Here is a 25129-nt window from a genome sequence, read left to right on the forward strand (position 1 = left end):
CGTCTGGAAACGGTACGTCTACAAGAGGGCTGTAACATTGAAATGCAGATTTTAAAGCTTAAAAAGGATGGCATCTTTCAAGTTTGTAAACATTAACATGTGGTTAAACATGCACAACTGGATGATGCTACTTGAGATGTCCATTATAGCCTGTACTGCATTTTAGCCTATCTTAGACTTGGAATCATATTCCTTGGAAAATATACAAGAAAAGTGATATTGATGAGACAGTGCAGGGTCCATCTTCTGCCCGTTGCAGATCCCTGATAAAAAGTGGTCAGTTCCTTAATTGACGTTATCAGAAACAAATACATTGTTTGAATTTGAATATTCCAACATAAGAAATTTCTTCGAATCAGACTTTTTAACACTTGAGATAGCGTAGGGTATGTGGGGTGTGTTGTAATGACCTGGAAAGTTCACGAATGATACTATGTCACCCGGAATGTGTCTATTTTTTTACGTCAATGCCAAAAAAGGTGAAGATACTGGCTGATCGGCTGAATATCTGCCCATGGCTAACGAGGATAGGTAAGAATGGAGGAATAGAGTCATGCCCATTCGATCAACCACTACACCCGGATGATGATGAAAGGTTGCCTGTACCTGGTGTGATGTTGTGAAGTCGCCTGCATTTGGAACAGGTCTATAAACCCTTCCTTCGGTGGTGCCAGGTTCAAAGTCACAGATGTTGAACCCGTGGTAACTACTGACACTTTTTCTGCGGGAGAAGGATCTGAAAATTGGAATAAGCCTGGGGTATAATGATGCATTTTCTAAACCTTTCGAATTCTGTATATAATCAAATTTAAGAAGACATTCCAGATGTACACATGAAAACGCTGTTCTCAGCAAAAAAAACTATATAGACTTACATTAGTACGGGTAAGAAAAAAATAACCCACATTGAGTATAGGACGTAAGACAAATCGGCCAACTGGCAACTTGCTTCATCATAAATAGCTAGTTGTATTATACTATATACTCCACTTTGTCTTACATTATACCCGAAGCAATTGTTGCGCAATATACCTTGACTTGACTATATTGTGGCGGTAGGCACTTACGTTATAATTAGATGAACGCAAACGCCCAGCCCCCGTCTCTAGTCTACTCACCAGTAGAAATGATGTCTATTGTTAACAGCCTCCAATAATAAGGAAATACGTGTAGCTTGTTGGCCAACGTGTTCCCAGCTGTTGTCAACTCAACCTGGAACCGGTAATTTTTCAAAGAGTCTATATCAGTCTACGATACAGACTATGCAAATAGCAGATTAAGCGTTTGGAGGTAGTTATGAAAAATGTCATTTTTTGCTACTGCTCATAGTTGAGCATAAGAGCACAACGGTTCACAACATGGTGGCAGCAGCGGGATTCGAAAACGAGCGGGTAAGGTATACAGGCCTCGATATATGGTTAACAAATACGTCATACAGAGAAATACATTGGGATAATAGATGCATACTGCACTCTGTCTCTATAATTAAAGTATCCACAGACTATGAATTCATCTCTGTTAGAGTATCAATGGCTAGCTGATCTCGATTTTACCAACCTCGTATTCCTTCCCCGGAGTGAGTCCAGTAAAAGTTGTCTGCAATACGGACTCTTTGTAGATGATCTGTGGACTTATTGTATCTCCTTCTAGTGGTACGATGTTCAGCTGAAATGAAGCGAAAAGAAAACGTCCAATATTACCTTCCTTTTCCTCTGTCTGTCTCTTTTTTCATTGTGCCAGTCATTTTCTTCTCTTTCATTGAACATGGAAATCAGACAAATATAATACACAACGTTGATTCAAATTTGATATGCTTAGGACATTTGCGCCAAAAGCTAATATCTTATTAAATTCAATTTGAAAGCCTTGACTACTGATGTATATCTTCTCTACAAAAATGGTTCCCAAATGTAACCAAACTACAGTGTATTTTCCAATACTTTTGATGATATAATACCATGTTTACCAAATGTTTTTCCTTATGCACAAGCACAATTATATTTTTTTTTACAGTGAAGTTTGATGCCCTCCCTACGCCTCACCATATAATAGAAGAATGCTGTTATATTCAGATGGCCACGTTCCTGTTGTTCTGTGAAGGACGGCCAGGTGACTGTGATGCTGGTGTTGCTGACTGACACGGAGTTGAAGGACCTAAGGGTCCGATCTGAAGCTTTGAAAAAAACAGACTTTTTTTTTCACAACGATGATCTAATGATATTAGACACCATCCTACACTACCAATGTTTTTTCTTGTTTTGGGGGTTATTCTTGTTTTTGATTATTTTGAAATATCGAGGAGTAAATTTGAATTAATTCAATAAGTTATTCTTCAAGAAAATTATCTTGCTATAGATAAAAACAAGACTTGAAATATCAATTTCTAGAAATTCTTGTGAGTCACATAGTATTGAGAAATAGTTTCCTTATCTTCCTTATTGTGAGAATTCTTATGGGAAATTTCATTCTTATTCATTCTTGAAATTTTTTTCAATTTCAATTAATTTAAAAAACTAAAACACAAGAAACATTGCAGTGTATGCCTTTTGATTTCTTTGTATGTGGAGTAAATTAACAAGTAGTGGAACCTGCTGGGAAATTGACTTTATTTATAAAATATTAGAAATTTACCATTACTAGGTTTTGTCATTATTGAGTTGTATCTTCCACAGCTTCTGTTGTCATTTGTTGTCACGATCGTGCAGTTTCTGTAAAACAGTGCCAAGTCCGTGCTTATCTTCTAAATTTCAGTCAAGTTCAACAACCATTTATTTCGAAAGTTTTGTATTAATTCTAGATGTAAGTACGGCTTTTTGATGCTAAACTTTTACAACTGACGAAGTTTCTCATCTGCATATAAGAGTTAAGGATCATCTCTACCAAAGAAGAACATGTTTATGTCTTTTCATAGTCACAATTAGTTAGCTCCCAAACACCGTCATTAACAACTATCTTGTTATGAACAGAAGTTTCATATCAATAATGTAAATTATTGATAACTATCAATGTTTCTAGTATCTTTCTTAGTAAAATATGTCACATGATTGAAAATCTTTTCATGAAATGCGCAGATTCATACAGTTTACTAAGACATGCAAATTAGCCCCAGATTTGCAAAATTAGTCATCAACTTTGCTAAATATTGGCGTGTTACGCCTTAAGGGGTTTACCAGTTATACAAAATAAACCAAAAAGTCGTTTGAAGTTACCTGCAGTATGATGTTCCGGGATGTAAACCAAGGAAGGTAGCCTGTCTCAACACATATATCGGGATTTCCTGCACCTTTGGTGGTCTATATACGCCACTGCTGTGTTGTAGTCAGGAAAGAACAAAATATTCAAATAGCAAATATGATATTGTCTTTTTGTGAAAGCATATATAGGGGGAAATATTTCGTCAGCAATACATATACAAGGATTTTAAAAAACTACTTGCACTCATCCACCCACAAGAGTATGGTTTGACTTTTAAATTAATACATGATAAACTAGAGTTCCACGGACACATACCTTTGCCAAATAAACCAGGTTTGTTATGTAGAATAATGTCTGCAGACATAAAAGTGTTACTCATTACATTTTATTTTATATGCTATTTGATAAGTCGCACAAACTCAACATCAACTAGAGTTCGACGACCTCATACCTCCATGAAATATTAAGAGCTTTTGTAAATGTTATGCAAACTACATACTAGGGGGGCCAAAATCTAATCATCTGGCCCCCTAGTATGTAGTATGTAGTCTTTGTTATAATGCACATCCTTGCCTAAGCTACCTGATATGCCTAAAATGTTGAAATACCGACGTTCATTTCTGCAGTTATCGTCATAGGAATGTCTTGACAAAAACGCCCCAGCAGATCTAAAATTAAATGTTAGGGGGCTGAAACTTCGTCATAGCGCTAAAAGCCATCTACCACCAAAACGTCAAAACCATATCATGTCCAGGACAATTGCAAGAGATGCATTGAAGAAACTACTGTAATAGAATATTCTACTTAATTATGGAAGTTAGCTGTTACTTTGCATAATTAGTATCTCATTATGTAAATCTTATTTAACTTAGAAGACTATCTACATACCAAAAATCAGGCATACCCATCAACACGTTCATATTTCCCGTTAATTATGTAAATGAGGTCGTCATTTGCACAATCAATATGTCTTGACATTTCTCTCTTTCTCAGCTACATAAGTGACAAGTTTGAAAGACTCCTATCATGGAATGCAGTGGGTTTATGAACTTTCCTCATTAATTATGCAAATTAGGTGTTGATAATTAGCATTCCATCATGTACGTCATCACTTTAGGCATCTACATACCAAAAATCATGACGATCCGTCGACACGTTCTCGAGTTATTCTCGTCCAAAGTTTGACAGGAAACCGGCGACTGCAGTTCCAAAAAAAACGCCAGGGGACCCAAGCTCACAGCACTTGCTTTCTGACTCAAGAGCTATCTACCACCAAAAATCTTGAACACAGCATGTCCAGAACACGAAATATCAAAAATGGAATTTCCGCTGCAGTACCTTAGCAAGTCGCTAGGGGGCCCATTATCGAACTTGACCTTCGATTTCCCGACCCCTATACCCACCTACCAAATATCATCAGGATCCATCCAAGGCTTCTCGAGTTATGCTGTTCACACACAGACAGACAGACAGACGTACAAGCCTAAAACATAACCCTAGCAATTCTGGCGAAGATAATCAATGCATGATATAACATATTGATACATGTAGTTTTTAAAACCTACCAGTTCCGGTCAATGCTCCGGTACAGCTGAACCACATACTTGATAAAGGAATCGTCCACGCCTGTGTCGTCCCAGGTTAAGGTGAGGCTTGTTCTTAACATTGTTGGATCGGCGGTCCAGCGTGCTGTTGATGTAGCTGGGGTAAAATTGTAATGCCAATCACATTCAGAACCTGGTAAACGACGTTGACGTAAGTACGAATTTCCTGTCATCCACAACTGTGACGATACTGTAGTGTTTTCTCATTGATGAATTGTCCTCTGTGTATGTTCCTTTCATTTCTAGATTCGCACATAACCTATAACTTGAAAATCCTTGGAAAATCGAGGAATACAGTAATTTCTATAATTTTCTCATCAGTTATGCAAATTAGCTGTTGATTTGCATAATGAGGATTATGTCAATCGTCACGTAGCTAGCAACAGTTATGACTAATTCTAAGTCAATTTCATTCAAAGCCCCAAATACAATCACCCCCTGTAGCTCCAAAAGAGCTGCAAGGGGAACAAGACCTACCCAGCTTTGTCACGAGTCTAAGATCTATCTCCCATTGACAAAATTATGACTATGGCATATCCAGAACACGATCGCGATGTATTCAATACGACATTTTTTATTCAGCACCATAACATAACACCATAACAATTACAACAGTCATTATGTAATTATTTCTCCATTTCGCCAACACCCACACACATGTCGAATATTAATTCATCGATATCGGTTCATCAATTTTACAAAGCAAAATACACAGAGAGAAACATATGGCTTGAAATAAGGTCAGTACAGCAAAAATAGATTTTGTGTTTACTCACTGATGTGATAAAGCACAATGATGACAGCTACACTGGTCAATGTGACACCGCTAGCCATGTCTTAACTCTGTGAAGATACAAATAAAAATAAACGTCACAATTAAAAAAAAAACTTTGATATCTCCATACACATATGTATAATGCAAGTCAGGTGAAAATGAGAGTTCGTAAACCTCATACCTCCATGCAGTTGATTATGCAAATGACTTTCACATCTGCATAATTTATGCTTGGTTATGTACACTTTTAACTAACTTACACAGGTCACAATGTTGACAATCTAATCATTTGCTACATGTACTTTTAAAAAAGAATAAGGACAATTTGACATTAATTATGTAAACTAGAGACTTATTTGCATAATTGGTATCTGCTAATCTTCCATCTGCTACAAACTACATATGTTACCTGTATTTTGAGCCCTGAATGTTGGTTCGGTCCAGTTGAATGCTGGTCCCTTGTGTCAACACAAAATAAGCGGAACAAAGACATTTCTGAACGCATCTTCCTAATAGAATGGGGAAACCCAAACATAGTCTAGAACTCAGTCTCCAGACGGCGGTAAAACACCTTTAGTCTAGAAATCAGTCTCCAGACGGCGTTAAAAGCCTTTAATTTCAAATGATAATGCGTAGTTTTTTTAACCATTTCTTTTCCTCGTTTTTTGTTCTGTGGCAAAAAAAAATCAAACAGCGATACAATTAGAAAACGGCATGTAATCAGCAAAACTATACCAATCTCTGCCGTCGACCATAGACTACTAACGAGACTAGAGGAAACAATCTACGGGGGAAATGGTTAGCGCATTTGCACATATGCACAAAACAATGTCGATTGTTGGTATTTACTGACATATTGCTGTAGGTTCATAGCTCCTAGTCTTATAATCTCTAGCCTAATTGTTAGTATCAAAATTAAGAAATGCTCAGATGAGGAAGAGTTGGACATATTTATGGTGGGTGCATATGTTAGACAAACACACACACACCCATTAAAGTACGACGCGTAATGGCTTGGAGTGTAGGGCGGATAGGGCGATTTTCGCCCCTCTCTTTGTATTATATGGCCTTGTCAAATGACTGTTTTGCATTTTACATTTACCATGTTCACTATAGTTTCGACAGAGTATCGTTATTATACTGAGTATGACGTAACATCAGCTATATTTTGCATGTATACCTCTGTGTAAGCATGTAGAGAACTCACCTTTTTCATATCAGAATTGCTAACACCTCTTACTGATGTTTTTTGTCCAGAATATCTCGAAAACTTCGGCGATTTTATCCAGTCACAGAATTGACGACGTGGCCGTGACTCAGTATCGCCGTTGTTAATACAAGTTAACTTCACGGCTAGCGCCTATCTCCATTATTCAAATCAAACATTTAAACACTGTGCGAATTTTAACAGCACTACGTTTCCTCCTTCAAATATACTTAACAGCACTACGTTTCCTCCTTCAAATATAATTTGGGAACATTTAACGCTTCAAATGTTAAGTGGGTCATACGCATGAAATTCCTTTCACTCAGACAAGTCCATTCGATTCCAGAAAGGGTACCATGACTTTTTATCATCCTATTTTACTGGACAATAAGTGTCTTTATTTCCCTTAAAAACCTCATATTTGGTATTCAAAATAGATAAAATACAATGTATGACTAATCTAACGTACAGTAAAACGAAGAGTGTTTATCAGCACCCCTGTACGTTTGTGCACATCGGCATATCCTCCACCAAAAAGACTAAGATTAGAGTTGATTTACTGGTTGCACAGCTTCATTAAGTGCGTGCAGCTCAGTTACCCTGTTGCGGATGGAACGCAGGTCCTGACCTGACGTTTAGTTTGTGTGTAGTCTAGTCGTGAGGCGTTTTATTTAATCTATAAACAGATAGGTAAAGATGTAGCAATAGGCGAGCCAATGGATCCTGCTAGGCTAGAACAGGAGCTGGTGTTGAAAAAAAAAGAAACAGAAGTTTCAAAGACTGTAGTGTTGACAACGCTAGAGCTAAGTTTGGTAGGCCGCGGGAGCAGAAAATCCAGGACACATTGTGGTTGTAGACCGGGGTCGACATACCCATGCAGTCTGCATGATACATGTACTAGACATCGCGCGAGTCGCAACAGATGGCATGCCTGCCGTTCACCTTTATTATGCTGTTAGACTACTCCATATTTGATCATATTGTAGTAGCAGACTGTACATATTCCTTAAGGTTCCCCAGTATTTACAGAAATGTACTACATGTACTTGTCTTTTCTAATTGTTCCACTACCCAAGTACTGCATGTGAACTTACCCATGTTATTCGTCCAGACACACCAGTGTATGTTATCCCTCCATGTGCAATAGTACTCGACTGTACAAACTCTAGTCTTAGTGGTTGACAAATGTACTGTTGTTGTTGTTGTTTTTAATAAAAAAAAATAGAATAAAAAAAGTTTCGAGCAGACAGCGTACGGCGCATAATCAATATGTATTGACATTTCTCTCTTCTTCAGCTATATATGTTACAAGTTTGAAAGTCCTATCATGGAATGCGGTGGATTTACAAACTTTCCTCACTGATTATCAAAATGTGTTGATTTGCATAATTAATATTCCATTTTGTTAGTTATCACTTTGGCAATCCTCATACCAAAAATCATGACGATATATACCTTCATCACGTTCTCGAGTTATTCTTGTCCAAAGTTTGGAAGGAAACCGGCACCTACATTTCCAGAAAAGCCGCTAGGGGCCCAAACTCACAGCACTTGCTCTCTGTCCCAAGGGCTATCTACCGCCCAAAAAATATCAAAAATGGAAGTTCCGCAGCAGTACCTTAGCAAGCCGCTAGGGGACCCATTATCGAACTTGACCTTCATTTTTCCGACCCCTACCCACCTACCAAATACCATCAGGATCCATCTAAGGCTTCTCGAGTTAAGCTGTTCACACACAGACAGACAGAAGTACAAGCCTAAAGCATAACCTTGCCATTCTGGCAAAAGTAATAACAAACGTTCAGCAATCTAGCTTTGAGATTAGTTAGGCTGGCTGAAAGGGAATTCCTCACCGCTAAAAACACGCTTCCATACAGCCGGTCAAGTTTTACTACCCACTCGGAGTAATACATGAATGAACTGGCAAGAAACTCCGCACCTTGACCTCGACCTTTGTAACGTTACGCTCGTGTCGAGGTCTCTACGAGTTTGATATAGGCCGCGTTGCGACTCACTCTACATAGGTCTAGTCCAATATTTATTGTGAATGATCGAAAAGAGCTAGGGGAATGTACTGTTAACACTACATACTGTAGATACCATCTGTCTTCCCTGCAACCGTTGGAACAAGTTCGATCCGATCTTTTCCGTGTTAAACGTCTAATACTCCGCGTGAGCTAAAGATGTTCGCCAATACCGCCCATTCGTTCAAGCTTGGAGCTGTGTTATCACGCCGTACACAGAAAACATGGCAGCTGTGTGAAGGAAGAATGGCGACTCTTTTAAAGGTAAGTGCTATGAGGAGTCAATGGAATGTTGTAAAACAGGTTAAATTAACTGTCAATTAGGTATGACATGAGGAGGAAAAGGAAGGGACTGCCAAATGAACTTTACAGTGCAATACACGGTTAATCCATGGGATTACATTACTTCAAAACACATTAACTTAGATTACAATTCTCAAGCAAGCACCCCCCCCCCAAAACAGGTTCACCGTGAGAACTGCACATGCGCGAGGTCAAAGGTGAAGGCCCCTAACAAGTAAACATTTCTTGTCTAGACGATATAAAACATGTCCACATGTGTTTTGTTAATGTATCAGGGGCTTTCAACTTTGAAATATTACCGACAATGCATCATACTACGCTGCCCCAATCGTTAACTGACTTATCAATGACATTTGTATTTCTCTCTAAAGCCCAAAACCAGAACCTTCTCTACAAGCAAGAGTCAAGAAACGCCAACATCACTCAATTTGGAACAGATTAGAGCAGGCACTTTTTATCTCCCCCCGATGAAATCTGTAGCAGAGATGTCCCTTCTGCATGAATGGACAACAGCTGAGGGTTGGAGACCGGGGGTGTACGATGCACTGATGTTCTACCAGCAGGACTCAACAGGGTGTTACCTGGCTGAAGCAGACGGCATCCCTGTTGGAGGATTCTGTATAACTAGATATGGAGACGGCCATGCGTATGGTGGGCAACTTATCGTCAGACCCGCATTTCGCGAGAAGAGAAATGGGTTGGAGATGTTGAAGAAACTCGTCCAGATGAGCGGTGGTAGAAAGTTGGCCATTGATGCACTGGAAACTAAACAAAGTCAATACCATTAGACTCATTGGTTTCCAGAAGTCTTGGCGTGTTGTAATTTTCAAGGGTTTGGTACCGGCTGTGATATTGAAAGCAATTGCGTTGATGACACTAGTATGATTCTTAAACCTTGTAAAGATGAAGATTTTGAGAGTCTGAGTGATTTTGATCGCAAGGCGTATGGAGTTCCTCGTTCTGGTCTTTTGAAGAGCTGGATCTCGCAGCCTGGTACGTTCTCTTTTGCTGCAGTGGAAAAGAACGAAAGTAGTGACCAGAACACAGAGAAAATTCTTGGCTATGGTTGTATTCGGCTGTGTTATGAAAATTACAGCAATACCAAATTTTCTCGAAGAATAGGCCCCCTCTTCGCTGATTCACCATCAGTCGCGTTGTGTATTTTCAACGCTCTCGTGAGCACTGTCCCAGTTAGTGTCCCTTATTACATTGATGTTCCCGAATTCTGTGAAATAGATATTGAAAAGGAACATGGTCTTAAGCCGATTTGTTGTTTCGTACGTATGTACCTTAACGGCGAATGGGAGGTATACCGAGATATGGTATATGGTCTGACAATAGATATATGCTGATGAAAAATATAATAGAAACCCGTCAACCTTCGTTAAACAGCGTCTATACAAAATAAAAGACAAGCTTGGGCAGCGGCGTATGTTATATCTCTCAATGAAATAGCTATATCGCTTAAGCTTGTTATTACGGAATGGTATGAAGTATACAAATTTAAACTTTATCATAACGTCATGTCCTACCTACTTCTACAAAGTACGTTCAATCTTTAATCTTTAAAATCATATTTTGCTATCACTAAATATTATCAGAAACGTTTTGAATACAGATGTTTATAACACTTGTGGTATTAATGCTCCTATAGTACACTATGATCATTGCATTCTGATTTTTTTTTAACTTGACAAATATTTCCGTTAACGTTCACTTTGTACAGGACAAGACAGACGACTCACATGGTACAAGACGCCATGATACATGGAAACTCTTTATTGTATTTCTGGACGGAAAATAGACATTGACCTGACATCAAGTAAATCATGAATCAACATAAATTAAACTGTGTATGAAACTTTCCCCAGCAGATGTAAATTACTGACAAGAATTACGTAAATTAAAATCGTGATTTCTATCATTTTGTCTAACAGTTATTCATTCACAGTAGCTTCGTTAGCTGAAACTACAGACCAGGCATTTTTGTTAAAAACTTTTCATAGTGAATAACTAAAACGGGGTAGCTTACATTGAGATATTCACAATAAGTTAAACAGATTAGGGCTTGATATGCATACATAATAATATTGTTTTCATCACGACATTTAAGAATAGAATGTATTTATGTAATTTGGCAGTCATTTACATAATTTATTATGAAATGTAAATATTAAATCCTGCCAAAGAAAACTACTTTCACACAAGTATATACAATACAATTTTGATAGAGAATATCATATTTTAGATTAAAATATGCTAATTACAGCCTGATATGTGTATAATCAACAAGGTAAGATAAAACAATAAATTAGCAACATTGGTTCTCAATTGCACTTTGAATTATCAACATCCTATCACAGATAGGACTGCAGAATTAAAGATCTGTTGTCTGTGACAATATGTTTTTGGTTTCTATTTTGAAAACTGTTTATCTGTGCCCATCTTTTTTTTCACTCTTTACTGACAGAATGTTGCCATGTTACAATAGATGACTGGCTGTAGGCAACCAAAATTTTAGTAATTTGGGAAGAATGGTAGTCATGGCTGAAAAGCATGGATCTTATAAGAAACAAGAATTACTAGGAACTAATATTAAATTATTACTACAAACTTTCGTTTTTAATGCTAAATTCTCTTAATATTATAAGAAAAATATTCTTGGTGTCAGAGCATCCTTTCTTGAGCAGCCTAAGACATTCAAGATCTTGAATCATAATGCAACATCACATTGGGAAAAATTCTACCACAAGCTTGTACTTCAAGAATAATATTCTAGAAGAAAGAACATTGTAATGCAATACCGAAGAAAGAAAGAAACATAAGAAAACAAAACTCACTGCATAAAATTAAGCACTGAAAAATTTGCTTACCCCAATGACAAACGAGTAAGTAATTTTGTTACTTGAGAGGTGACTTTTTTATGTAAAAGAAGAGAAATAAGAAAAAGCATTTCTAGTAGTCTATAAGATGTTCACTACTGAGTGTCAGACTGGACAGTTGCTGATATCCAGACCATCTGTAGCGCTTAGCTGTAAGTCGAAGTCCGTTCCACCGTTAGGAAACTCTAGCGATGCTACACACCCCACCAGTCCTGAGGTGTAGCGCCCAGCAGACACCTGCGTAGCTGCGCTAGGATGGCCACCTGTGGTGAGAAGTACACCGCTAGTTAAGGTGGCAGAACACAGTATTTGTCCATGACTCTGTTGTCAATAGTAGTTAGGGTACAAAGTAGTGCATCACAGGACTTGACAAAGATGCAGAGTGACATTCTGTTAAAACATACTAGTTAGGGGTGGGTCCAGGTCCAAACCTGAACCTATGTGTCTGTGAAAACTTATGAATGGGCAATACTCAAAACAAACTGATCCAATTTGCTACAAAGGCATATCCAACTTCCATTAAAATCCTATCTTCATGTACATAACACAAATGCCTCTGAAATGACTATCAACTCTCCTATACTTTAATCTTGTTATTTTCTTGGGCTAGTAAGCCCCAACACATGTAAATGACTGCCGGTAAAATCTGTTCATTTTCTAATTGCCCCAATATCTGGTCTACTGATTTTTTTTCAGGTCAGGTTTTTCCAGACTAGACCAACAAGACAAAAAGATTTTGTACCGGTAACAGTACCCACCCCTAATAATTACAGTACCCTTTCTGAGACACTGGACTGATTTTACAGTTTACACTGACCCCATGAAATAACTCACCAACATAAAGATTGTTGTTGACAGCATTCAGGCCAATAGCGCCCCCTGGTGACATAGAAGTGAAGACCAGGTGTGTCCCATCAAGGGATGTTACTGTCATTTCACCTTCTCTGTCACTCCTGATATTTAGTAACAGAAATAAATGATTTGCTATATTTAGTAGTGCATATAAGTGGTCAGGAAGGTTATAAAAAGACTTGGTATCACATGGTATATCGAACAAAACATTCTTCATTTCAAAATTTTCTCTCTCCTATCTTCCTCTTAGACTTTGGACTTGACTTTGGAATTCTATTGATACTAATATAATATTAGTATCTTTTTTTTCAATTTGCAGCATATATCATCAAAGGTACAAGTACAACTCCAGCATATGTTTATGCTGATTTTGAAGCTGCTTTTTACAATAATTATACTCAGTATTTTGGGGGAAAATGGAGAAAAGATAAAGCATGTGCCGATGTCATCCATGCAATCAAATCAACATGGCCTTGGTAGTAAGGTTTCTAGACAGTTCATCTACAATAATATGGTTGATGCTTGTAACAAACCTGTCGAGGAAGATCCGCCAATATTGTCCATTGTTGATGGTAACAGTGGATGCGGTAATTTCTGCAATACCGTCTCCGAGATTGAACCTGACAAAAATATCATAAGATTGATGCTGGCATCATTTTATTATACATGTACAATTATAGAAAGTCTCCACACATTGAAGATCTCTACTTCACTATGATGAAATGCACAGCAAAAAGAAAAATGAATATCACAAATGAGAGCAGAGTGTATCACTCACATTATACAGACAATATCAACTTTGTTGGGAGTGTGGCCAAATATAACTTGTTTGTTTCAATAACAAATTACCAACTGCAACACAATCATTGCAGTCACAACAGTACATCGAACATGCTTGCAGCCATGCAGTTCAAAAATATTTTATATTAAATGAAGGCGTACAGGACGTGATGTAGAAAATGTACCTGAACTCAAACTGACCCTGGTAGATCCCCAAGGACAGGAAGTCTCCAAAACCCTGCATATAAGGTATGAAACATACTTGGTTCTAAGTGTATCTAAAAAATTGTGTGCAACTTTAAAAAATGCAAACAATAAAGCCTTTTAAAAACATGGCTTCTTCCACTACATTTTTTCTGGGTTTCTTCAATGCAACACGATTTGACCACTAATAAACTGAGTTTAAGTTTATGGTGTAAATTACTATGCAATGGGATATTGATGAACACTGGTTTTAATGACTAGAAGATACAGGAGGGAAACAGTTGTCAAGTCATCCCAAGATTCAAAGGTTTGCAGTCCAAGGAAACAAGTCGTTGCTGAGACTTAACAGTTGTATAAGGATGTGAGCTAGAGGAAAACATAATGTTACACTGAGAAGCTCTCAATGGAGGATGAAAAAAACATTCATAATGCTTGACATTATTTGTTTGTTGTGGAATATGTAAGTGTTCAATGTCACAGTAATGTTATGTATCTAAAAGATTACAGAATGTGTTACCTGAGGGTCTCCCAACCAGACCAGTAAACAGTTCTCCTGAGTTGTTTTCACCACCATAGCAAGTCTGGTCTCTCTACTGGATCTGTGGGACCATAAAAACAATTATATGAGCATGCTTACATGTATATCTATATGTACATATTATACTTTTACGTATAGGTTTAGCATGTATTTGTTGCATCCACTTCTTTGTACAGATGAAGTAGACCTCATGAAATCAATGTTCTTCCATTTGTTGTGTCAAATTATGCATAAAGATAGTCCAAATGGATGCCATGTTCAGCATCAAGGATAGGACCACCATATACCTATACCTTGTTGTTGTTAGGCAAGTATGTTACTAAGTCTTGTTTCTATTTTTCTGGGTAAAGGTGTAGTGGTAGTAGTGGAACTTAAAAAAGGCCCTGTACTTTTGCTTAAATGGCAATAAAGATTGCCATAGTGGATGCCCAGTTCAGTACCAAGGACAGGGCTCCTATGTCCTTTATCTGGATGTTGTCACTTGTATTCCCTTGTAATGGAATCTGATGTAGTGGACTTTATGAAAATTGCTGAGTGTATTTATGTTCTGTCTAGAAAGATTGGATGCCAATTTCAGTACCAAAGACATGAGCTCTATATCATTGACCTCCAAGTTGTTAGGCAAACATGAACAACACTTGTATCCATTTGTTTGTTTGTATGTAAAGATGTAGTGGACTGTTCTAAAAGACTGTACTTTTGTTGTGCAAAAGAAAAGTCTTATTGGATACCTCTTTCAGCACTGAGGACAGGACCCTTCCTTATACCTTGCAGCTTAATTTTCTCAGGCAAACATCACGTTTATGACGCACGGTTGTGTGTATATCAAGTTCGTATCAGTTCTATATCTTTTTGGCTTTGATTTGGGGGAAAATAAGAAGATTTACTTTGATCAACTTTGGTGCAACTTTGTTATAAAACTACCTGTGACCCCAAAAATGTCAATACAGACTTGATATATGCACAAGTGTGACAACCCACAGTTCTGTGCAGACTTACACAACTGCTAGCTCCTGGGGGTACTGCAGGTAGCTCTGCCCATGGAACTGTGCCACAGAGATGAACTGGTCTGAAAAACATACAACAGTCTTTAGAATGGGTCCAAATGAGGAACAAAAATATCTATATTTCAATATTTATATTTCAATCCATACTACAGTATACCAGTACATCTGTAATACCTTGTGAACAGTCGTTTCCTGTGTAGTTGTGCCTACATAAACATCTGGCCTGGCCATCTTCATTCAGCAGACAGCGACCGTTGTGTTGACATCTGTTTCCATCACATGCACTGATGTTACAGCTATCTCCTGTAAAATTTAATACAATGACAACATTCAGGTGGACATGCAGTTATTACAATCAGCAGTATCCAGTGTAACCAAACTTAAAGTGTCAGGCAACAGGGGTCATGGTAGACTGAGAAAAACTAGGATGGAGTGTGTTAGGGGAGACATCAAGGTGTCTACCAGAGGTCAGCCCACTGGACAGAGCTGCATGGAAGCGCGGTGTGAAGACTATCCGACTGCTGCGTATGCATGCATCAGGGATCCCAGCAGCAGTATAATCAAACAATGGATAGTGAGTGAGCGATTGAGTATTTGATTATACTGCTGCTGGGGTTCCTGACACAGGAGTAGGCAGCAGTTGGCTGATTACCAATCAGATTAACAAAATACTAATTATGTGTTTGTGTCAGTAATGGCATTTAATACAACAGTTCCTGATAGCCTTTGGGTATAGTTTACAATAAAGATTCTTTTTACAATATGCCATTCATCTACAAACTCAGTCTGCAAAATTCTTGGCAAAGATAAGTTAAGGTGCTATCTCACTGCACTTGGGGCACTGGTGTGACACTGCAGGGCTCATTCACTGCGGCACTGTTGTGTTATTTTTGCTGTATTTTACAAAAATACACAAAACGTAAGAAAATTTGTTCTTTATCTCTGAAATTCGTTGAGTAATGTTTCGCACCCCGAAGTGCCACACCGGTGCCACAAGTGCAGTGAGATACCATCTTTTAATTAGTAACCCTTGCATATCAGACAACCACGTGTGTTGTACCTGAATATCCTGGCTGACACTGACACCGGTACTCAGGCTGGCTGGTACTGTTGTTAAGACTAACGCAGGTCCCATTCCCACAGGGTACACCAGTACAGGCATCCCTCAACTCACAGTGGGCTCCAAAGTACTGAAAAGGCACAGGTTGTAGAATGCACTATCATTGTAGTGCAGGGCTCGAAATTCATTTTTGGGATTAGGTGCACTGGTGCACCCAGCTTAAAACACCCAGCTTAAAAAATTAGGTGCACCAAAAATATTTTGGGTGCACCACTTAAATTTAAGTAGAGTGTCAGAAAAACCTAATAGCAAAACAAAACATAGTTACATGCTATCAAATTCTTAAACAAGTACCATGACAGACATATTTATTATCTTTCTAACCATTAGATGTCAAGAATATGATGTATACTAGTACACTTTGATATCTTTACATACATAAATCCAAGAAAATATTTGGGTGCACCAGTGCACCCACAGAAAATAATTGGGTGCACAGCTCCAATTTTGGGTGCACCTGCACCCAGTATTTCGAGCCCTGTAGTGGGATCCCAGTGCGCACATCATGTGGACATGATTATCATTATGCTCAACTGTGTAAACATGTTTTATCAAATACAGGCATCCCTCAACTCACAGTGAGCTCCAAAGTACTGCAAAAGCACAGATTGTCATATTCACTATTATAATTTATTACTACATTGTGTGAACATGTTTTCACAGATAAATTCTTCAGAATATCTCTGGTTGTGTTAAAGGGGTACTGAACTCCAGAAGATAGTATTATTTTCAAATAAATTTCATAAAATGTACATGTTTGTACATTGTATGTGTCAATGAATTCACAAACAGCAACCTTTTTGCAGAATTTCACTTGTGGTAAATTACGTGAGGTGTTTGGATACTTGACTAAACCCATGCAGACCCTACCATGTATTTCCTATACATATACGTAATATAGTCCCTTCCTTAATTTATCGTGACTATTTTCGGCATAAATGAGGGTCCATGAGCACACCAAGATGACTTCGGATACTCCAGCAAAAAGATTACTTTGTAGCAAAATGGAACATTGTTTTTGAGTATCGATCATTTACAAATTTCACAAACAACTAGGTCCTGACCTGAACCTGATCCTCTGTACCTGAACTGGACCATTACCTAAATTTTCTGTACTGTCTGGTACCCACCCCTAGTGTGCTCAAGGCAGGGTTGTAGCCAGCACCCGTCCTTCTGTCTTATGACGGAATTTTGTATACAGCTGGGGACGGAAAAAAATTTTGCCCATTCTGTCCTCTGTGACGGACAAAAATTGATATGTAAAGAAACTGATAATAATAAAACTGTCTCCCTTGTGTAATTTCTCACCAAAACAGATGCTGTTGAACAGCTTAGTCTACCAGCAAAATTTACACCTCAAAATGCAGGAAAAAGTGTTTCAGAGGGGCTAGATTTCAAAATTTTCCAGGGAGTATGCCCCCGGATCCCCCAAGGAACGTTGCGCCTATCGGATTCAAAATAAAGGGGATGGAAAATGATTTCAGGTTTACCTGTGGTAGACAGAGACAGGAGTAGGGTAGGGAACTGTCTGGACTGGTTTGCAATGAGCACGTCCCATTGTTCTGACAGGGGTGGTCAGCACACCAGTCCACCTGCTCACACTCATCTCCATAGTAACCAGATGGACAATCACACCTGCAGATAGATATGTATTGATGTTACCATGGTTTCGATGGAGCATGTCCCACTATCAGTAAAAGTCTTTCATGTTTTTATGCAACTCACTTAGAGATAATACGGGTGAAAACACAAGTCCCATTAAAGCTGCAAAGCACAAAGATTCATTACAAAAGCATTGCCCTAAATTTATACTTTAAGCTTGACTAGCATTTTAGTTAAAGTTGGTGAATTGCATGTAGTCTATGAGACCATCATACACATGTATCGTGCTGATGACCCTCAGGTTGCCTGCAGCTTACAATGAGAAAGCGTCATAATGATTTTATTTTTAGATTGTGAAAGTATTTCAAGGACAAATACTCATATTTCCAGCATAAAAGAGCTGTTGATTTCACTTTCACGGTACTAGTTAGAGTTGACAAAAATCAGATTTATCAGATATACAGCATCAAATGTACTTTCAAAATTAGTAAAATCTATGACCTGAAATCTACCCCAGACATGATGCAAGTTCCGCCATTGCGGCATCTCTGCTGGGCACACCTGTCCTCAACCTCACATACATCCCCGATAAAACCTACAGGAACATGCAAATACACACATATATTCTGTACAAAAAAGTCAGTAGTATTACAGTAGTATTACATACTCCTTTCCACTGAGGTGGAGGCCAAAATTTTCGTTTATTGTTCAAAGAAATTTCATTGATACAGATCTGAAGTAAGTTTTGTGTGTGAGTTTGTTGTCTCCCAAATCATACTACCTCATGGACCATATTCATTTCATTAAGTTATTATACAGATCCAATTTTGGTCAGACAATGGTCTTCACTCAGTGGAAAGAAATCTATCGTCACCAGAGTCTTACTTAGAAAACATACTGACAACAACAACACAAACATTTCCTCACATACAGAGTGTTGCAGCTGTTGACATTGCTTGAGTCAGGTTTGACTGCTACAATCTAAGTGACATAATGTGAACACAATGACAAAAGAACTTATGAATGAAGACTAAACTTAACTTCACCAGGCCAACAGAAGAATCGGGACTTACCCAAAAAGCTTATCATAAACAGTTCACAGAGTAGTGAACAATTCACGAAATTAACTGCTACAATGTACTACTTCCAGGACATAACAAATTAGAGACACGTGACGGCAGCAATGGGTCATAGGTGCCAGATAACCTGTGTCGCAACTCGTCTCTGTTTCTGAATGTCAGACGATGAGCTCCAATGTACACCGCTTCCTTCATTCCTCTTGTCAAGAGCTTCAAGTTGGCACTTACCACCCACTGTTGCAGTTACATGTCTCTCATTATTAAAATAACATCACGTCTTATATATTATATATAAGTAGCAGTAGTTGGTCAGGGTTAGTCAAGTTTTCATTCATAATTGTCACAGATGAACTCCAAGCATGCAAGACACCAAAAAGAAACCACCTACCACCAACAATATACAGTGACATGTACAAGCCATGCAGACAGTCACGTGTTCAAATCTAATAAGTAACCATTAACAAGTCATGTGGTGCACATGTGATGAAGTGAAAGTCTGTTCAAAACAAACAAGAAGTGGGTAGGAAGTGTGCAACATGCAGCAGTCTAGAGACATTGGCTCACCTTACTTTTAGTAAAAGCTTTACAGTCATTGTTTTAACACACAAGTGTAAAACAATCATGAACAAGCTTTCGGCCAGACCTCTGACCTTTCTCAAGTTGAAATGACCCATACTAGTATTTCACATGATCTGAATGGAAGTGTGACATCAGCAATGGGTCAAAGGTTTCTGGTAGTTGCTATCAGCTCCCGTCTCTGTTGAGGGATGGTCTATGGGCTGTGATGTAAATGACCTTGTTCACATAAGATTTGGGTCATATCAACTTGAGAAGGATCAGAGGAATCATCGAACGCTTGTTGGTGAGTGCTTTACACTTCTGTAAAGAAATAATGTGTAAAACTTTTACTACACCGTCACAGATGAACCTTGAAGTTCACAGAAACACGAGTTTGCCTTGCCGTCCATGCCCTGATGCTACAAACAGTGGACAGTTAAACAGTGACTTCACCTTGTCATCTGGACATAACCCACTGACCTGACTATCTGACTACCATGATCAGATGGTGGGAACTGTGCGCTAAATTGGTCAGACTCTGTGAGTTTGATGACAGAAGAGTCAACCAAGCTGCAGAAAAGTTCATCATCAGAAAAGTTCATCATCAGAATGTCAAAGATCAGTCTGCAATTATGCTGAAATCACTTGCAATCAAAATGAACTACATTGACAGAGTAAAAGGGTAGATACCAAAAAATTGCCTATTGAAGAAAGAACAATGTCTAAATAACATCAACTCTGACTCATAATTAAGCCATAATGCTGCCACATGAAAATAACCGTTGTTATAGAGGCCTTCTCAAGATTGTCTTGAACACCTAAATATCTAAACTTCAGAAGTGAATGATTACTGATACTGCATTGGTGCATCTCTTTAAATCACTTTCAAATCAATTGTATTTTCCTCATGTGATGGTATTATGGCATCTGGTGGAATTATGAGAGTCTAATACTGGGAAAGAAGTGGAAGACAAAGAAGTTTTAGCTTTCAATACTCACAGTACTGTTCTGAAATAAAGCAAATATTTTAAACAAATCTTTGAAATTTCCCCATTAGCAAGCAATTCTATGTACATGGCATTCACAAAAACTATCCTGAAGTTTGTTGCTGTCCAATCCCTTTATTTACCAAAACATTGTAATGGAATATATTATTAACAGACTTACCATCAGCACATGAACAGTTGAAGCTTGCATTGTTGTCCTCCACACAAGTGCCTCCGTTCAGACATGGCTGGCTGGCACACACAGAAACAGTTTCTGAACAGTTTACACCACCATAGCCCGGCTCACACTCACACTGGTAAAACCCCTGTTCACCTACGGAACACCGACCAAAAACACAGGGGTCGGGGTCGCAGTCAACGATAGCGACCTCGCACCAGGTCCCCGTAAAGCCGTGGAAACAGTCACAGAACGCAGCTCCGTTCAGAGGGAAGCAGAAGCCTTGTACGCACGGGTCTGGTATACACACAAAGGGGTCCAGCTCACACATCTGTCCCAGCCAATCATCTATGCATGTACAGAACCAGCCCAGGCTGTCAACATCACAACTGCCACCATTCTGACAGGGATTGCTGTCACATGGTGAGGGCGGTGCTGTAGAAATTGTCTGTGTTGTTGCCGTGGACATCATCTGTGTTGGTGCCGTGGATGCCATCTGTGTTGGTGCATCAGATGCCATCTGCGTTGGTGCATCAGATGCCATCTGCGTTGGTGCCACAGATGCTGTCTCTGTTGATGATGCAGATACCATCTGTGTTGGTGCTGCAGATATCGTCTCTGTTGATGCTGTAGATACCATCTGTGTTGGTGCTGCAGATATCGTCTCTGTTGATGCTGTAGATACCATCTGTGTTGGTGCTGCAGATATCGTCTCTGTTGATGCTATAGATACCATCTGCGTTGGTGCTGCAGATATCATCTCTGTTGATGCTGTAGATACCATCTGCGTTGGTGCTGCAGATATCATTTCTGTTGATGCTGTAGACACCATCTGTGTTGATGCTGTAGATACCATCTGTGTTGGTGCCTCGGACACCATCTGTGTGGGTGCAGATGTCTGCACAGGAACTGAGGTACTTGATAAAACAGTCGTTTCCTGTATCCAAGACGTAGTGCTGGTAGATGGCGTTACTGTAGACATGGGTACATCGCAGTATTGTCCTGTATACCCAGCTAAACAAACACACATAAAGGACTGTCCATCGGAATGACACTGCCCATTCTGTCCACAAGGTGTGTCAGTTCTGTTACATGGATGGAGCAGTGTTTGACAGTGTTGTCCCGTGAGGTGAGGGGGACAGGCGCAGGAGTAGGTTGCTCCTGATGTCTCCACACACTGTCCTGTTCCGCACGGCTGCATGGCACATGGGGCAGCTACCTCGCACCTGGCACCTGTGTAACCTGCTGCACACAGGCAGCTGTAGTCACCTGCAGACACATACAAATAGTTTGGTATGCCATACACAGTGTGTCTACTACAGTAGTAGTCATTAAATGTTTCCTTCCTGACCAATTAGATTTCACAATGAGGGCAAAATTTTTTGCCAAACCTTTTATCACATTATTATTGCTCACACCAGTCTGGGGGTTCTGGGAGGATGCCATCCTCATCGAATCGGCCTCACATGAATTTTGAGATTACATGATAGAGAAGAGTGACTTACCTATAGCATCCACACACAAACCACCATTCAGACAGGGAGGGTCCACATCAGGCTGGCTGCATTCATCAAGCTCCACCTGACAAAACTGTCCTGTGTAGCCATTGGCGCAGTAACACTCTCTCTCTCCTGGAAACCCAACCAACTCTGATGTTACAAACATGACATTGAATTTATAATTTCATCACGTTCACTTGGTAAGACGCTTTATGTCATGCCTGGGCTGTGACACTGTTCAATATGGGTGTTCCTGTGAGACCTTTGAAGATATCTTGCATTGGGTTATCAAAAACAGGGCTTCTACTGTTATCACACACTCAGGCTTCTATATAGATTGAATTATTTGAACGCAATTGAGTCGAGTGCGCCACTGTTGAAAATTCGACCGGATTTCGATATTGGAATTGCTGTTGTTACATGACTTCGTTTTTTGTTCATGGACACCAAATTTTCTCAGCTTCTAGCACATTTTGCATTGAAACACATGTTTTCTTGGGTGGATATGACAGACTCTGAGATAAAACACAGCACGGTGTATTCCTCAATCATCACCCTCAACACCAGCTCTCTTGTGGGTGGGATCCTCAAGTGATATGGAGTGCACCGTGTTACATGTTCTATATGTTTGTTTGTTTGTTTATTTAGATCTCCATTAGATATATGTAAAGTCTATTTTTCCTGGATTATATGGATAACAAAGTTCTTTGCACACGACGAAATGTTTAAGTCAAGAACCACAGTTTGGTGACTGTCTGTCACCTTCTTGAGAGCAATTCTGACTGGTTATCTTTGAGACTGGTTATGAAGAACTTTAAAACGAGAAGGCCGTGGCCTGGCTGCAGTACTGGCACGGAACGCTATGATGATGATCTTTGAGACTGCATCTGTTAAGCCCTCTTCACACGAGAGCATGAATGAGCCGGAATGCCGTCCAAATGAATTTTTTTTCTATTCGTGGCAATTCATCGCAATTCGTACTGTATTCTAAACATTCTTACTGCATTCGAGATCTTCGTCCCCGTTCTTTTGGCTGGCTCGAATGTTTTTGACATGAATTAAAAACTGTCGAGGTGCATTCAAAGTGGAGAAATATCGAATGGCATTCGTAGTGGATTCTTAGTGTATTCTAAATATTCTGACAGCAGTCTGACCGCATTCTGCGGCATTCCAACATTATTCGAAACATTCTTATTACATTCGATGGAGAACCAAAACGGCAAGCCATCTCGAATCCTGCCAGAATGCGGCCGAAAGAATATCTCGAATGCAGTGAAAATGTCTAGAATACACTACGAATTCACAGGAATAGAAAGGGATTTTCATTTTGACGGCATTCTGGCTCATTCCTTCTCGTGTGAAGGGGATTTAATGGCACCGAATGTGGCACCAATTTTGCACATACTTCATTCCGGCAGGTTCTGCTTGATTCCTGCTGATTCGGTTTCAGTGTGAAGGCCCTATTAGCTGCAACACCAATACGCAGTGTGTAAGTCAGAACCAGTCAGAATTACCCTGAGGAAGGTTACAGACAGTCACCAAAATGTCGGTCTTGAATAAAACACTTTTCCAAGCTATTAGTTCAATGCGACTTTGCTATGACTTGCATACTTAGCTAAGCACGTGTCACCTCTACTCTTCTCAATAAGGCCACACCAATTTAATTTCTTGGTTCACGGATTCGCTCGCTCCTATTTTTTGGAAAATAAATAAAATAAAAATTACCACTCAGCAAATTTTCACCATTAATGAAACCATTCACCAGCTTTCTGGTGTAGCAAATTGGCCTTTATATTATAAGCTCCTTAAAGTACGGGTACAGGTGCTGTTACTGTACAATAACAGTGTTTTTGTACTTTTTTCAAGCTGAAAACTTTTTTTTCTTTATGTTTCGGATTAGCCGTTACCTTTACCGCAACCATTTTACAATTTTTATTTTTATTTCGCCCTCTCGCTCCATATTTTTTTATGAAAAAATCCGTGAACCAAGAAATTAAATTGGTGTGGCCTAAGTGTGTTGGGTTCTTTTACAGTCAGGTTTGACACTTGAGGATCATACACGGTGCCACTCTTAACGTCATCATCCACAATTACAAAATGATGCAATTTCTTACATGTCTAAGCTGGGCTGACTCTTATGAGGATTAATTGAACTCTGGCCCACAGACTCAGGGAATTCAACACTCAAACATGGATATAACAATTGAAATCAGGGCCAACCCCCTTGAATTGAGGCAGCTGGAGATCAGCAATCAGACCTGAATGACATCCCGCAGCATCCAACCCTTTTAAGATGGGGAATAACGGATGTGCACATGTGTATATATATATAGTGTAGTGTGTGTTGACTGTTTGTCTTACCAGGTTGTAAATGCTGTCCACATGGTTGGCCATAGGCACAGCAGAAGCCGTGATTTCTGCAGGGGTTTGGCTGACACAGCTGAAGCTGTTCCTGACAGTGCTGTCCCTGGTAGCCAACATCACATACACAGCTGTACGAGTTTACTCCATCCACACAGTGCCCTGCAGGGACAACAAACATCACTGGTTCACATACAGTCACAATGTTATTAACACCACAGTTTCTGTTTACTTTTACTTGCTTGTACTGCATACTCCATAAACCACCTCGAAGCATACATGTAACAGACCTGGTTTTTACAGAGCAGCACAAGATGTCCAAAAATTCTTATTTGACCCCCACACATACTAGGAATAAAAAGGAGGTATGGACAC

General features: G+C 39.2%; 1 protein-coding gene across 1 annotated transcript in view; it reads right to left on the reverse strand.

Moving 5' to 3' along the window:
* Positions 1–10872: 10872 nt before the first annotated feature.
* The window catches only part of LOC118422258 (neurogenic locus notch homolog protein 2-like), a 25273-nt gene continuing 11016 nt past the window's right edge, over positions 10873–25129 (reverse strand). The window contains exons 9-21 of the mRNA XM_035829776.1: positions 24755–24916; positions 22400–22525; positions 20898–22163; positions 18595–18688; positions 17982–18126; positions 16432–16561; positions 15546–15674; positions 15364–15433; positions 14344–14425; positions 13808–13860; positions 13376–13462; positions 12825–12943; positions 10873–12253 (exon numbers count right to left, since the gene is read on the reverse strand). Of these exons, the coding sequence (XP_035685669.1) occupies positions 12096–12253; positions 12825–12943; positions 13376–13462; positions 13808–13860; positions 14344–14425; positions 15364–15433; positions 15546–15674; positions 16432–16561; positions 17982–18126; positions 18595–18688; positions 20898–22163; positions 22400–22525; positions 24755–24916 (2621 nt within the window). The 3' untranslated portion in view covers positions 10873–12095. The remainder of the gene's footprint in view (positions 12254–12824; positions 12944–13375; positions 13463–13807; positions 13861–14343; positions 14426–15363; positions 15434–15545; positions 15675–16431; positions 16562–17981; positions 18127–18594; positions 18689–20897; positions 22164–22399; positions 22526–24754; positions 24917–25129) is intronic.

Source organism: Branchiostoma floridae, chromosome 9 (assembly GCF_000003815.2).
Source record: "Branchiostoma floridae strain S238N-H82 chromosome 9, Bfl_VNyyK, whole genome shotgun sequence".
NCBI classification, from domain to species: domain Eukaryota; kingdom Metazoa; phylum Chordata; class Leptocardii; order Amphioxiformes; family Branchiostomatidae; genus Branchiostoma; species Branchiostoma floridae.